The 13037-nt window shown below is 40.8% G+C and overlaps 1 protein-coding gene across 3 annotated transcripts in view; it reads left to right on the top strand.

The window, feature by feature from the left end:
• UVRAG (UV radiation resistance associated) overlaps window positions 1-9064 on the top strand; it is a 249482-nt gene extending 240418 nt beyond the window's left edge. For all 3 annotated transcript variants that reach the window (XM_016161480.2, XM_036221513.1, XM_016161481.2), the window contains one exon: window positions 7172-9064. In XM_016161480.2, coding sequence (XP_016016966.2) covers window positions 7172-7871 — 700 coding nt within the window. In that variant the 3' untranslated portion in view covers window positions 7872-9064. The remainder of the gene's footprint in view (window positions 1-7171) is intronic.
• The last annotated feature ends 3973 nt before the right edge of the window (window positions 9065-13037 follow it).

Below are 13037 nucleotides of genomic sequence, written 5' to 3'. Positions count from 1 at the left end.
AGCTGTAGATTTTGGCCAGCATCCAGACAATCAAGATTTAGCATTTTGACCAGCTGTGATCTAGTAATGTTCCTCAGAGGAAACATTTTGTAGGAGGGAAAGACACATATTTGAGACTGTGAATTGTACTCTTTCCTAATACTTTACAGTGTGAGTCCTGGTTGTAGACAGATAAAACAAGCACAAGTGACTTTGAAAGAGAAAAGGAAAAAAATCTTTTCACATAGCTAAAAATTTATCCCAGTTTCAAGAACTTTCTTGATGTGGTAAATCTTTATTTTTCCTTTATTTTGTTTTCCTCTGAGTCTCCATATTTATATCATTTTGGGCAGAACGTATTTCTGTTCATAATTGATGCTTTAAATGCATTCACATTCTTTTAACAGCCTAGCAAGTCCTAGAAAGTCAGAAAACCCACATGGACTTAATATAGTCAAGAATTGAAGAGAAGGAAATGATACCAAGCCATCTGACCTAAAAATTATTGTGATTCTCACTCCTCCATCAAACTTAAGTAGATCAAATGTAGGTATTTTGGTGGCAAGTCCTAGGGATTGGGAGAGAGAAGGGAACAAACATTTACTTAGTTGGACTGCCTTGGTTAAATCACAGTTAATTGCCTTGTGACCTTGGGCAGGTTACCTGCCTTTGTGCCTCAGTTTCTGTAGAATGAAGATGATGTTCATAATACTCCATAGAGATATGAGGATTAACTGAGACTATAAAGCCGTTAACAGAGTACTTACTCCACAGTACATCATAAATATTAGTTGCTTTTGTTTTATTATTATTAATAATTTATGAAGTACCTACTAACTGTATAAGAATTCTATTCGTATGCCTCATTTAATTCTTACTACAACTGTTAGATGGATATGCCCATTTTCAGAAGAGGAAGCAGGTTCAGAGCAATGAGATGCTTCCCCCGTCTCCCATATTTTATAATGGTGAGCTACAGGTGGAGGTCTGGAATGTCATATATGGGAGATGCGGAAATGGGAACGCATTTGAGCCAGTGCTTTCTTACCTTGTTCTCTCTCTCCCAGTCTTTTTTCTATAAAAGGAGGCTATAGCTTCCGACAATAAAACCAACAGAAAGAGGAAAAGAAGGGAGAAGTGGTGGGGGCAAGGACTGTGGAGTGGAATGAACTGTGTTCTATCATCTCCAGGTTGGCTTCACGACAAGGTGTTTGTCTGATAGTTACAAAAGTTCTGACCATGGTTCTCCTTGTTTAGGCTCGAAAAATAGAGAAATTCTCCCTCTTATAAAAACTCTCTCCCCCTGAAGCTAAATTCATACAGAAAAAAAATGATACATCAGGGGTTTGGGGACAACTGGAATGTACCACAAAGGATTCTGGGAAGTTCTTATAGTCCCTAAGCATTTGGTAGATCATGTAAATAGAGGCAGTTTGAGCATTTCTGTTTTATCCAAAGCCCTCTCCACCCCACGTCCTTAAGAAAAAAAGAAGAAAACACTAGAATTGAAGTTTCACATTGGGCAGAATAAATCTTTTGATTGATTTAGTACCTTTATCTCCTTGAAACCAGCTCCCTGATGTGCAGAAGTGGAGACGGGGGTGGGTGGGAAGAGTTCTAGTTGTTCTTGCTTTAAATAGTATTCCATATGGGAGAAACAGCAGAAGGAAGGCGATCTAGATTCTGGTCTTTCCTCTGCTACCTATTACCCCGTATCCCTGTCTAAGACATAAATGTCTTTGAACCTCACTTACCCTTCTGTGAAATAAGGACAATACTTTTGGAATCTGAAGCCCATGGAAGCTAATAATAATACAGCAACCACAATTGTAGCCACTACTGCCATCGGAATATATCCTAGGCATCCTGCCAAGGATTCGAAGTACATTATTTTATTTACTTCTTACCATAGTCTAATTATCTCTTTTACAAAGGAGAAAACTAGAGCAGAGAGAAGGTAAATGACTGCCTGCAATCATATAACTAATAAGCGGTGAGTTCAGCCTTAAGTCATAACTCCAAATGTGGTCGTAGTGGTGACAGAGTGAGGAGTAGAATTCAGGTCTTTTAACATCATTTCTCATCACTACCACTATCTCCAGATATAGCTGAAGGGATTAAAAGGGTAAATGACTGCAATAAATAAGGACTCACAGAATGAAAAAGAAATTAATCACCTTAATTTATAGAGATCAGGGAAGATTTGATCCAAAGAAGCCGTTTAAACCACACTGTTCTCCTTGACCTCTAAACTCCAAACCACCTGGCTCCTCCCTCATCAGGCTGTTGTTTGTGATCCTAGGATATCCTTTTTTACTTGTAGCAAAAGGTTTATTGTTAAGTAATTTAATTGGCCCAGTGTGGTTCAGTTATTCAGCAGCCCATGCTGTATGTCACTAAACTATGGCCTAGTAAATTTGCAATTACAGTATCTTTGGGTTGTTGATTTTTAATAAATTCCTTTTAATTGCAGCATTAAACCCCACATGTCATGTTTCCAGATTTCTAGTTTGGACCTAAGCCAAACTGGAAGAGATACCCACTTAAAGCAAATGGCTGATGAGGAGGACGTGTGCCGTGAACTGGGGGACTTGGTTTAGTTGTTTAAACCTCAGGCTCTTCACCCCCAAACTTAGTGCCTCAGACACGCAGGGACCCTTGGCCGGAGTGGAGGATGGAGCAAAGCTCCCCCATCTCCTGCTGTTTCCGCTCCTCCCCAAACACCAGCATTTACTCTGGTTGTTTCTAAGAGTAGACATTCCCTATAAGTTAATCATCATAACTTAAATAAAGTGCTAATTTCATTTGATAAGTAAATTGTCAACAGCCTTTAAAATTGGTCATATAATTAAGAAGTCTGTGCATTTCAGCTTCTTTCATCTAGATGAAATAATCATGAAATTAGACTGTAATCAGACACAAAGAATCTTAAAACCTTCTGGGCATTCTTTTTTTTTTTTATCAATTATTTGCTTTATTAATTGCTACCTTTCTCTCTTTAGACAATAAAAGAGGCAAAATGTTCATTGTTCTTGTTAGAATGCTGTTAATACTGAAATGTCAAATAAAAGTTTCTGGGGTGGCTCCATAGTGTAGTGGCTAGCACGTCTACTTCACATGCAGTAAGCCCTGGGTTTGCACCCCAGGTGGAGCCATGCACGGACCATACCCTGGGGGTGCCAGGCCACCAAAGTGTACTAAGTGCGCCCGGGGCGCCAGGCCCCAGGTGCGCGCTGCGAGTGCGTGGGAAGAAACACCCCACCTTCAGAGATCCAGTTCTTAAGGGGAGATGGCAACATCCCTAGATCAGGGGTGGACGTGGGGGAGGGGGGCAGAATTAAAGAGGGGAGAAAAATGAATGAATGAATGAATGAATGAATGAATAAAAGTTCCTTCTGGAAACTTATTAAATATGAAAATCATTTTATTGAAGATCTATACATTATGTTTTTATACAAAGATGCTGCTCACAGCAGTTTAATAGCAAAATTTTAGAAATATCCTAAATCGATAAAACTAAGGGAATGATTAAGCAAATTTTGATATTTCAATGGAGCAGTCATTTAGACTTGTTTACCAAGAGGCTTTAATAACATCCCATAGCAGGATACAGAATTGTATATATGTACTACAAATACAACTTTAGTTTTGTTTGGTCTTTTTAAATTAAACACACTTAACACGAATTCAAAGTCTAAAAGGAAACTATCTAAAATTAATAGTGGTTATATGATGAGTAATAGGCTTGTGAATGATTCTGATTTTTTTTAATATGGTTGATATTTTTTGAGTTTTCCAGAGCAAATTATTATAATAATTAAAACACATGTGTGTTTATATATATTCTATTATAATCATTCAACACTTCAGCTGTTCAGAGCTCAACTATCTTAAAAATCTGGAACATTGCTAAGATCCTGGTAGTAATAAAAAATTTAATTCTGAGCAGCCGAAACTAATGTTACAAAACTCATATCATAAAGCATATTATGAACAGGACATCTGCCGGACCATCACTCAAATCCTATTTACTCTTACTTTGCACACAATTCTCAAGAACACAGCAAATTAGAAGCAAACGTTGAAAAAAGAGAAGCCCCAGCAGGCAAGAGCATTGACACAGCCATACTGACCATGAGGGTTGGAGAGGGCATGGAAAAGCTTAAGTGCAGATAAGAACTCTCAGACTCACGTCCTGAGCGCACCACTGAAAATCCCATAATGCCTTCACCATGTCTTACTTTAGTTACACATGTTCGTAGTGGTGGCCCAAAGTTGTTAGGAAGATACCTTTTTTGTTCAAATGAGTCTTTTTAAGATTATAAGAAAGACTGACATAAAACAATTTAAAAGATTCCATTGTACATGGCTAAAAATGGGCGGGCGGGTGGGGGGGAAATATGATTAAAGGATAAACTTTAGATACATAGACTTCTTTACTGCCTACCCATAATAATTCATTTTCTAACCATTCTTAAGAGGGAACATTTTATTGCTACTAGGATTTTCCAGATTGTATCTCACACTATCATTACCTGAGTTTGCATAAAAATCTAACAGAACTGGAGAATAATAGCACAAAATCAAGATATCAGTAAATACCAAAGTCTTCACCTCTTAAAGCCTCAGATTCCATCCATTAAAATAAGAATAACACTCCAGAGCTTAGATACAGGTTGAGCAAGTTAAATGAGGACTGTGGAATGGCATGTAGCTTGATGTCTGGCATATCAATTGCACATAGCAAATGCTAGTTGAATTCGAATATGATCTTCCTCTGTGGGATGCAACAGACTGCATGGGCTCTACCGTAATATCAAATCTAGTTCGGATGTGGGTTCCGCAACCTTGAACAAACCGCAGAACCCAGCCACCTGCCTACATTTTTCACAGGGTAGACGTGAGGGTTCAACATTATCGGTGCTCAGGAAAATGGTAGTTCTCTTCCCACTGTATTTGGGAGGAAGTATGTCACACTTGATTACTTTCTGTTTCGCAAAGTTGAGGAGAGCTTTCAGGGAGTCTCAGAATCCAAGAAAGATACAAAACAAAAAACAAAAACCCTTCTTCTGTATCATTAGCACTGCTTTTTATACCCTGTCCTGTTCCTCATGCTCTGCATTTTGTTGGCCCACGTGGAGCCCACCAGAGAAGCAGAGCAGGATGGGGCCGGGAGGGTGATGGTGGCAGGGAAAGTGTCATGTCATTTTCCCTTCCAAGCCATGAATGGTTAAGCAACTGGCCCTTAGTTCCAGGACGGCACTATCACCTTCACTGTTCCAGACTGGTTCATCTGGTGTTTCCTACCTGTCCTATGGCAACTGAAAGCCTTGCCTGTCTGCTCAGAACAGACAGTCTGGGGGTGGCGCTGACGCTTTGTTTGGGTTTGATTACCTAGGCCCCTTGCAGAGTCATTTGGAGAGGGACGCTGTCGGCAAGTGGTAGAGTGAAAACAACAAGATTTCCAAAAATGTGAAGCTTACCCAATGACCGTGAGTTTTGACAACATATTAACTGAAAACCTAGATTAGGGCCAGCAGATTTTGCTCTGATTTGTTTTATTTTTCTTGAGAACTAAAAACAATAATTTACTGGTTTACTTGCCTGGTTCTGCGCACCCCACTGACCACCCCTAATCATGAAATCTCTCCTGGCATCAACACTTACAGCCACGCAAGGAAGTCTGACGGTCTCATGGATTAGAAGCTTTGTGGTTGCCTTTTCTCAAGAATAACCCTGGCTTAGGTGTCTGAGACCACAGAGATAATCTAGCATCAGAAAAAAATCTGAGAGAAGAGAGAGCAGGGAGCTGGTGTAAGAGCTTGTGGCTCTGGACATGGATAGAAGGAACCCTAGATTCTGTCTTCTTTTTCAGAGCACTTATCACAATTTGAAAATGTATTAATTCAGGAATTACGGGTGTCTTTCTCAGACTGGAAGCTTCTCAGAGGCAGGGCCTGCTCTGTCTTGCATGTGTTTCCCCTCCCTAAGGCCTGGCACAAGCAGTAGCTATTTGTTGGTTGGGAATAGTTTCAAGTCTAGCCTCTACTCCTGCCTGGGCATTGTCCTTTGCAAACCACTCCTCTGTGTGTGTTTCCTCATTGAAGAACACAAGTCAGATGGATCTTGTATTTGTACCTCCCTCTGTCTCTGGACTCTGTTCATATAGTTGTATTGAATCTAACCAGCTCCATCCAAGTATAATATCAAGAATTGTGAACTATACACCAGGAGTGGTTTAACTGGTACAGTATATAACATGACCATTATTTCCAGGGTCTGGGTACTCTATTTCCATTAACTAATTATTATTTATTATTTCAGACTTAAGAGCAGTAATGTATACTCTGCTTTCTTGACAGAGTTTTTGTGAAATGATGTATGTGAAATTACTTTAGAAACTAAAAGGCCTTGTATCACTAAATAATGACTATTATTGCTGGCCCAAAATATCTTCCTGAGAAGTAACTCAAGTTTGAAAGAAGGTTCTGAAGACCAAACTTATAAAACATGCGTGAGACTAGCCTTTAAAAGAAAAGTTATTTCCCAAGTTAATTTTTCATTAAAAAAAAAAAAAAAAGATAGAGAAAGAGAAAGAGATATATATCTATGTCTATATATCTAGCCTTGATCCTCTCTCTGCCAGTTCTCTAATCCAAGGTGATTAGCATTTGGGTATTGGAAAAGCTATTGATTATCATGTCATGAGTCCGGGGTTTTAGTCTAGCCTTGCCGCTGCTCTAATGACTCTCATGGACGAGTCATTATCTTCTGTGCCAAATTAGGATATGAATATAAAATAAGTTGAATATGAAAAAGAATAAGAATACGGATAGCCCTTCAGAAATATAAAGTTGATTATATCCCTCATGTATTTTTCTTTCCAGATCCAACTCCTCCCATTACTTCAACTCTTCCCCACATGACGTGGTGTCTATCCCCATCCTCCCCGGGCACTCTCCGCCGGATTTAGTTCAGTGTGTCTTGTATCCTTCTTGAAAGAAGCTCCCAAAGTTGAACTCACAATGCTTCATGTTGTTTCTTCCATTCGGACACTATAATTAGTACTAAGAGTGATTATTACCAGTTTTTATTTTAGACCTAGATATGCTGTTTCCTGACTCTGGATCCCGAAGGCTTAAGCTGAGTTCTGAAGTTGAAAGTTAACTTCTCGTTTTTGTTTATCTTCTAGCGACAGACATAATACCTCCAGTGCAATCCCTGTTCCAAAGAGACAAAGCTCCATATTTGGCGGTATAGATGTCGGCTACTCTGGGGCCATCCCTTCACCAGAGAAAGGACAACGAAAACGGGCCAGCTCAGAGAATGAGCGACTCCAGTACAAAACCCCTCCTTCCAGCTACAACTCAGCGTTAGCCCAGCCTGTGGCCGCCATCCCCTCCCTGAGAGAATCCGAGAGAAAGACAACATCTCTGTCCTCCTCCTTGGATACCTCCTTGGACTTCTCCAAAGAAAACCAGAAAAAAGTAGAGTTGGGTGACAGCTTAAGTGGTGGCCACGTGAGTGTGACCACTAGCCAAGAGCCAGAAGAAGTCCTGTCTGGGCATCCAGCCACAGTAAATGGCTCTCTCTTACCCAGTGAGCAGGCTGGCTCCTCCAGCGTTCAGCTTCCAGGTGAGTACCGCCCGATCTCAGAAGCTGAGCTCTGCTGTACCGTGGAGCAAGCAGAAGAGATCATTGGGATGGAAGCCACAGGTTTCACCTCAGGTGATCAGCTGGAAGCATTTAACTGCATCCCAGTGGACAGTGCTGTGGCAGTGGAGTGTGATGACCAAGTTCTGGGAGAATTTGAGGAATTTTCCCGAAGGATCTATGCACTGAATGAAAACGTATCCAGCTTTCGCCGGCCACGCAGGAGTTCTGATAAGTGAGATGAGCAGGCAGACAGTAGGGACCAGGACAGGGTTCGCTGCCTAAAATGAGCTGCACTGGTTACCTTTGTAATAATTATGACACAAAATGAATATTAATGGAGGATATTCCTCAGAAAAACAGACTTTGTGAATCGAGGAGGGACTCAGGATCATTGTGTATCAGTGGGCCAGACAAAGTTAGATTTTTGCAAGATTTGCTTTTAAGGTCCAATGATTGTTTTAAGGCAAAAGTCACTCTCTAGCTCGAGTCACCTTATAGGTATTTGTCTGCTTTTTATTTACACTTCTATGTTATCCTCAGAGGGAAGATGATAATATATAAATAATATAATGAACTCACCTTTAGTTTCTCATAAGCATTTACCCTTACCAGAGTTTATAAAACTTTGGGAAAATTGAATATTCAGAAAAAGGTTCCTGCCATTTCTGAAGGATCCATTAGGTTGATGAATAAGAAGCACAGTGATCTCCTCAGACCCAGGCCCATCCGCCCCTGCTCCCAGGCCCCGCAGGCAGCCTGTGCACTCCACTGTCGCCCCATTTCACAGTGGGTGGGTTGTGCATCCTAAAAACTGAGGACATCAGGTTCTCTGGTTCTTCAGTCCAGTAGCCTTGACCTTCCACCTCCTCTCATCAGCCATACCCTCACAAAGCCCTCAAACCAGATGAAAAACCTCACCTTTGGTGGAAACCAGAGAATCCTCAAGGACCCAAGGTCACTACAGTAAGATGGCATCCAATCCCCTTTGAGGGCCAAAGTTTTTATGTGGGCAGATGCTGCAGTCAAAAACTACACATACTTTCTGGCAGTGCATTCACCAGACAAAAACCCCTATATGTAAATCCCATGTTAATTTATTAAATTTCAGCTGGAAAAGAAGGCCTTGTATGTGATGAAATATATGTAGAGAGTCAGGCTGTCTAATGTGCAAACCGGAAGGCATCTGAGGTAGTTGGATTAAGAGACTAGCTGAGGCATAGAATACTATTGGTATGTGTGCAGTTGCATAAATATTAAATTATGTTTTTGAAGTTCAATTGTCATTCCTGGAGCTCAGATTTCATTTGCTGTCGCTTTATATTTTATATACCCAAGGACATTGCCTCAGGGTTGCAAGATCTTTAAGAAAAATTTATCCATATATCCATGTATTGTATAAAAAAATAAAAATTGAGTTTACTTCGCTTGACCCGATTCTTTTTTCCACTTTAAAAATTCCTCTTGAACCCACATCTCCATATGTTGCATCATGACAGACTAGCCTGAATGGAAACCGGGTCCGTGTCTAAGCCAGTGTTGACTTCGAGGTTACATATTGTTGTAGCAGCACGAGCACCTTCACGGGGGTACCTCTAGTAGCTGCATTTGTCCTACATAACATCATAACATCTTATGAAATGGGTTTCATAATCATTCTTATATTTTGTCTAAGCACTCCTGGGCTCAATTTTAATTTATAACAACATCGTGAAATACAATAGTGCATGTTGTTATTTTCCATGTAAAGAGAACACAGAGAATCATTGCATGACAGATGGACCCAACCTGCAAGCAATTAAAAGCTTTAACTTGAGCTGAAGAAATCCATATGAATTCCACATAAAGAGATGGGACTACTCCAGAGCTGAAGCAGAAGCCATCTGTAGAGTCATGGCTTCTTTGCAGTATACTGTCATTCATTTTAGTCTGATATACATCAGACTTGTCTGCGGGGTCGTCCAATGAAGTAACTAACATCTACTACCACCACCTCCCCCACCCCCAAAAAAAAGGGTTTTTGAAGGACTATGTTAGTATCGAACAATAGGAGGTGAATCCCCTGTGATTGTGATTTCCCAAGACATGGGAGTGGACCTTAAGCTTTATGCCAAATTTAAAGACACGGTACATTCACCTACAGGCCCTTCACCCTGGCTCCTGGCACCACCAAGCAGAGAAACTATGCACAAAGCAACCATAGTCACAGTGGTCACCTCAGGTTCCACACAGCCAGACAGAGCCTGGAGCTCTGGAGTTCTACCTGTCAGTGTTCAGTGTGTGGACTCCTTAATGATTCTGGGGTCCACAGGTTTTCACCCCCACAACATGGAGCCCTGAACTGATTGTTATCTACACATTTGCTTGATTCACACTGTCCATTGTAGTTATGCCTCAAAACACCACTTAGGTTTGAGTTTGTTTAGTTTGGGTTTTGTGTTTTCATTTGAGTTTGTTTGATATCTGTAGTTTGTTTCTGCTATGGCCTGGGTAGAACCGACAGTATTACATGTCTGCAGGAATAACTGTGTTTGACATTTTCCAATGCTACAGAATTTTAGTTGTGCCTCTGTTTAAAGTGGTCACAGCCAAAATATGAGATGTTATTATCCACTAAACTTTTTAATTAGTCTTGTAAATCACTAAAAAAAAAATCAACTTTGCTTCGGGAGTATAAGTCAAAATGCAAACTCACTACTATCCTTTCTGAATGGCTAAGAGTCATTTCAGCTTTCATGTAGCTGAGACATTTTTGACAGCCAGCAAATATCATCAAATGAATATTTGATTGTGTTTTCTCTCTCCACTTCCTCTTACCTACTTTAGAAATTCCAGAGATTTTTTTTTCCCCCTCAGAATATTAGTTTTGGAAGATTATATCCAGCTATATTTTTTTAGCAGTTCTAATGGTGTCCATTTATCCTGACCTAAGCGGTTATTTAAATAATTTTTTAAACCACCACCAATAATAAATGGCATGTGAAACTGATCTGTTGGTAATTGGAAGAAAACTCAGCATCTGTATTTATAAAATAAAATTGATTAGTATTTATTTTGAGAGGAAAAGTGTATGTTATTTCCCTGCTATGTTTGAGTCCAGTCTTCTTCCTCATTGTTTTAAATTTTATATCAAAGCTGAGTAAACTATGAAAACCTTATTCTTGAACACTCAGCCAGCCATTTCACATTTGTTGAATTAGCTCTCTCTGCCAGGGACTGGGCTAAACAAAGTTAATACAAAGATTAATAAGCCTTGACCTCTGCCACATTCTCTAATGGAAGGGGGAAGGGGTGATAGGTATGTTAACAGTTATAATTCAGTGTGATAAATTATATGATAGATGTATAGCCATCCTATGGAACACAGAGAAAGCTATTCTGACTCAAGGATCGGGAAGGGTTCACAGAGGGTAATGCAGATGAAAGCTTTCACATTACAGATAGCGAGAACTGCATGAGCAAAGGCCCAGAGGCAAAGCAGGGCCTCATGTGTGTTAGCAAGGAGTTCGCTGTGCTTGGGGCCTGAATGGCTGTGAAGAGTGAGAGAGACTGAATCGCAGGCCAATGGGAACGACTTAGGTACCAAGTTAAGAGAGGTTTGAATGCGTGCAGTGGGTGACTGATGGGTACCCTTCCAGGCTCTAAAGCAGAAGAGTAGCCTGATTAGATCTGAATTATGACTAGCAGCCAAGTTGAGGCTGGACGCTAGTGATACTTGCTTGATTCCGTTTAATCTTTCCTTTATTGCTTAGGGAAAAAAAAAAAAATCTGTCTGAAAAAGAAGTGCATCCCTGTGTCCCTAATGTTGTCAGGGTAAATACCGAATAACAAACTGGATTTTTAGTGTGGTACAAAGAATGTTGCCAGTATCTGTTCTTCGGAAGCTTGATTCTGAATGCCCAACTTGGCTGCTTTGAAGCTATGCCTCTGGTAAGGTCATTGAACTTTTAAGAATACCCGTTTCTTAATCTGTAAAAAGTTTAGACTCCTGCACTTGCCATTCTGTTTGCATGGGGCCTTCCCCTTCAGTGGTGGTCCCCTCTTGTCCTGTGGAGGCCGCCACACAGTGACAGACAGACCATTTCCTGATCCAGCGTTTGAGCACAGCCACTGAATCTCTCCGAATCTGGCTCCTGATCTGTGAAATGGGGATAATACCCGCCCCACTCCCAGGGTTGGATAGAGGGTTAAAAGAGGTAAATATTTCTATGAAAGCACCTAATGATCTTTACAAAGCACCAGGCACATTAGGAGGAGTTAGTCATTCAACAGAGATTTCTTGCATCATATGCGTCAGGCTTTGATGGGACATTTGAAATACAGATATTCATTCCACGCACACTGAAGATGTATCAGGGCCGAAACTGGTCTTTTGAAAAACTAAGTTCTAAACAAATGTCAAGTATTTCTAGGTGTTTTGGTGGGTGACATGGACACGGTGTTGAGATGTGGCCTAGAAGCCCAATTAGCTTAATTGTCATGTTTCTTAACACCTGGCAGACGAGCTGATTTAGGCCCACCTTATCCAGAAATATTCTCTAGCACGGCTTCTGGCTGCCTCACTGAATGCTGAGTTGGTGCTCAGAGCTCTTAATTTTGCTTGAAGTAGATAGAAGGTTTCTTTTTCTTCTTTTTTTTTTTCTTTTAGTGCATCTAATTACAGTTTTGTAGGTAGACAGCTCAGCCTTGTGGATTTTAAATGAATAAAAATATACATCTATAAAATAATTCCACACTTTTTAGTGGCTGGCAGTGTCAGCAACCCAGAAAAAAAATAGTCAGGAATCAAGATAAAAATGGAAAAGACAGCCAGTTAGTAAAATGGCCACAGCCAGCCAAGCCCAGGTACAGAACTACAAGCTTGGATCCCTTGGGTTTTGTACAAAACACAGTTCTAACAAGCTTCTCAGTCCCAGTTAAAACAGAAGCAGAAAACTAGAAAGACTGGAGAGTGGGAGGTAGACAGAAGTAATGGATAAGCTGACTCTGAGAAGCACGTATGAGCGGCCAGAAAGCAGTCTGGGCAACTTGAATGAGGAGCCCTCAGCCTGACCGAACAGCCAGTCCAGAGGATTCGCATCCCAGCCCTGCCGCTCACTGGCTGTGTGACCCCAGCGAGGCGCTTGACTTCCCTGAGCCCGTGTGCTTCTCCTCAGCCCTGTGCTCAGATTTTCCCCTGGGGCTGGACAGAGAGACTCTTCTTGCCCAAGTGTAAATTTGTATTCATTCTTCAAAACCTCTCAGAAAAGGAAAGGAGAGGACCCTCCACTGTCACTGCCTATGCTGAAGAACTTGGGGCCAAACCATTTAACAACTACCACCCTGCCATCTCCTCAGAGCCTTGACACGTGGGTTTATAAATATATAACAAAAATTAATAAAACAGCTAGCTAGCTTAAAAAATT

The sequence above is a fragment of the Rousettus aegyptiacus genome, unplaced genomic scaffold (genome assembly GCF_014176215.1).
Source record: "Rousettus aegyptiacus isolate mRouAeg1 unplaced genomic scaffold, mRouAeg1.p scaffold_m13_p_5, whole genome shotgun sequence".
Classification (NCBI taxonomy): Eukaryota; Metazoa; Chordata; class Mammalia; order Chiroptera; family Pteropodidae; genus Rousettus; species Rousettus aegyptiacus.
The sequence above is the reverse complement of the archived record's forward strand: the minus strand, read 5'-3'. Positions and strand labels throughout refer to the sequence as shown.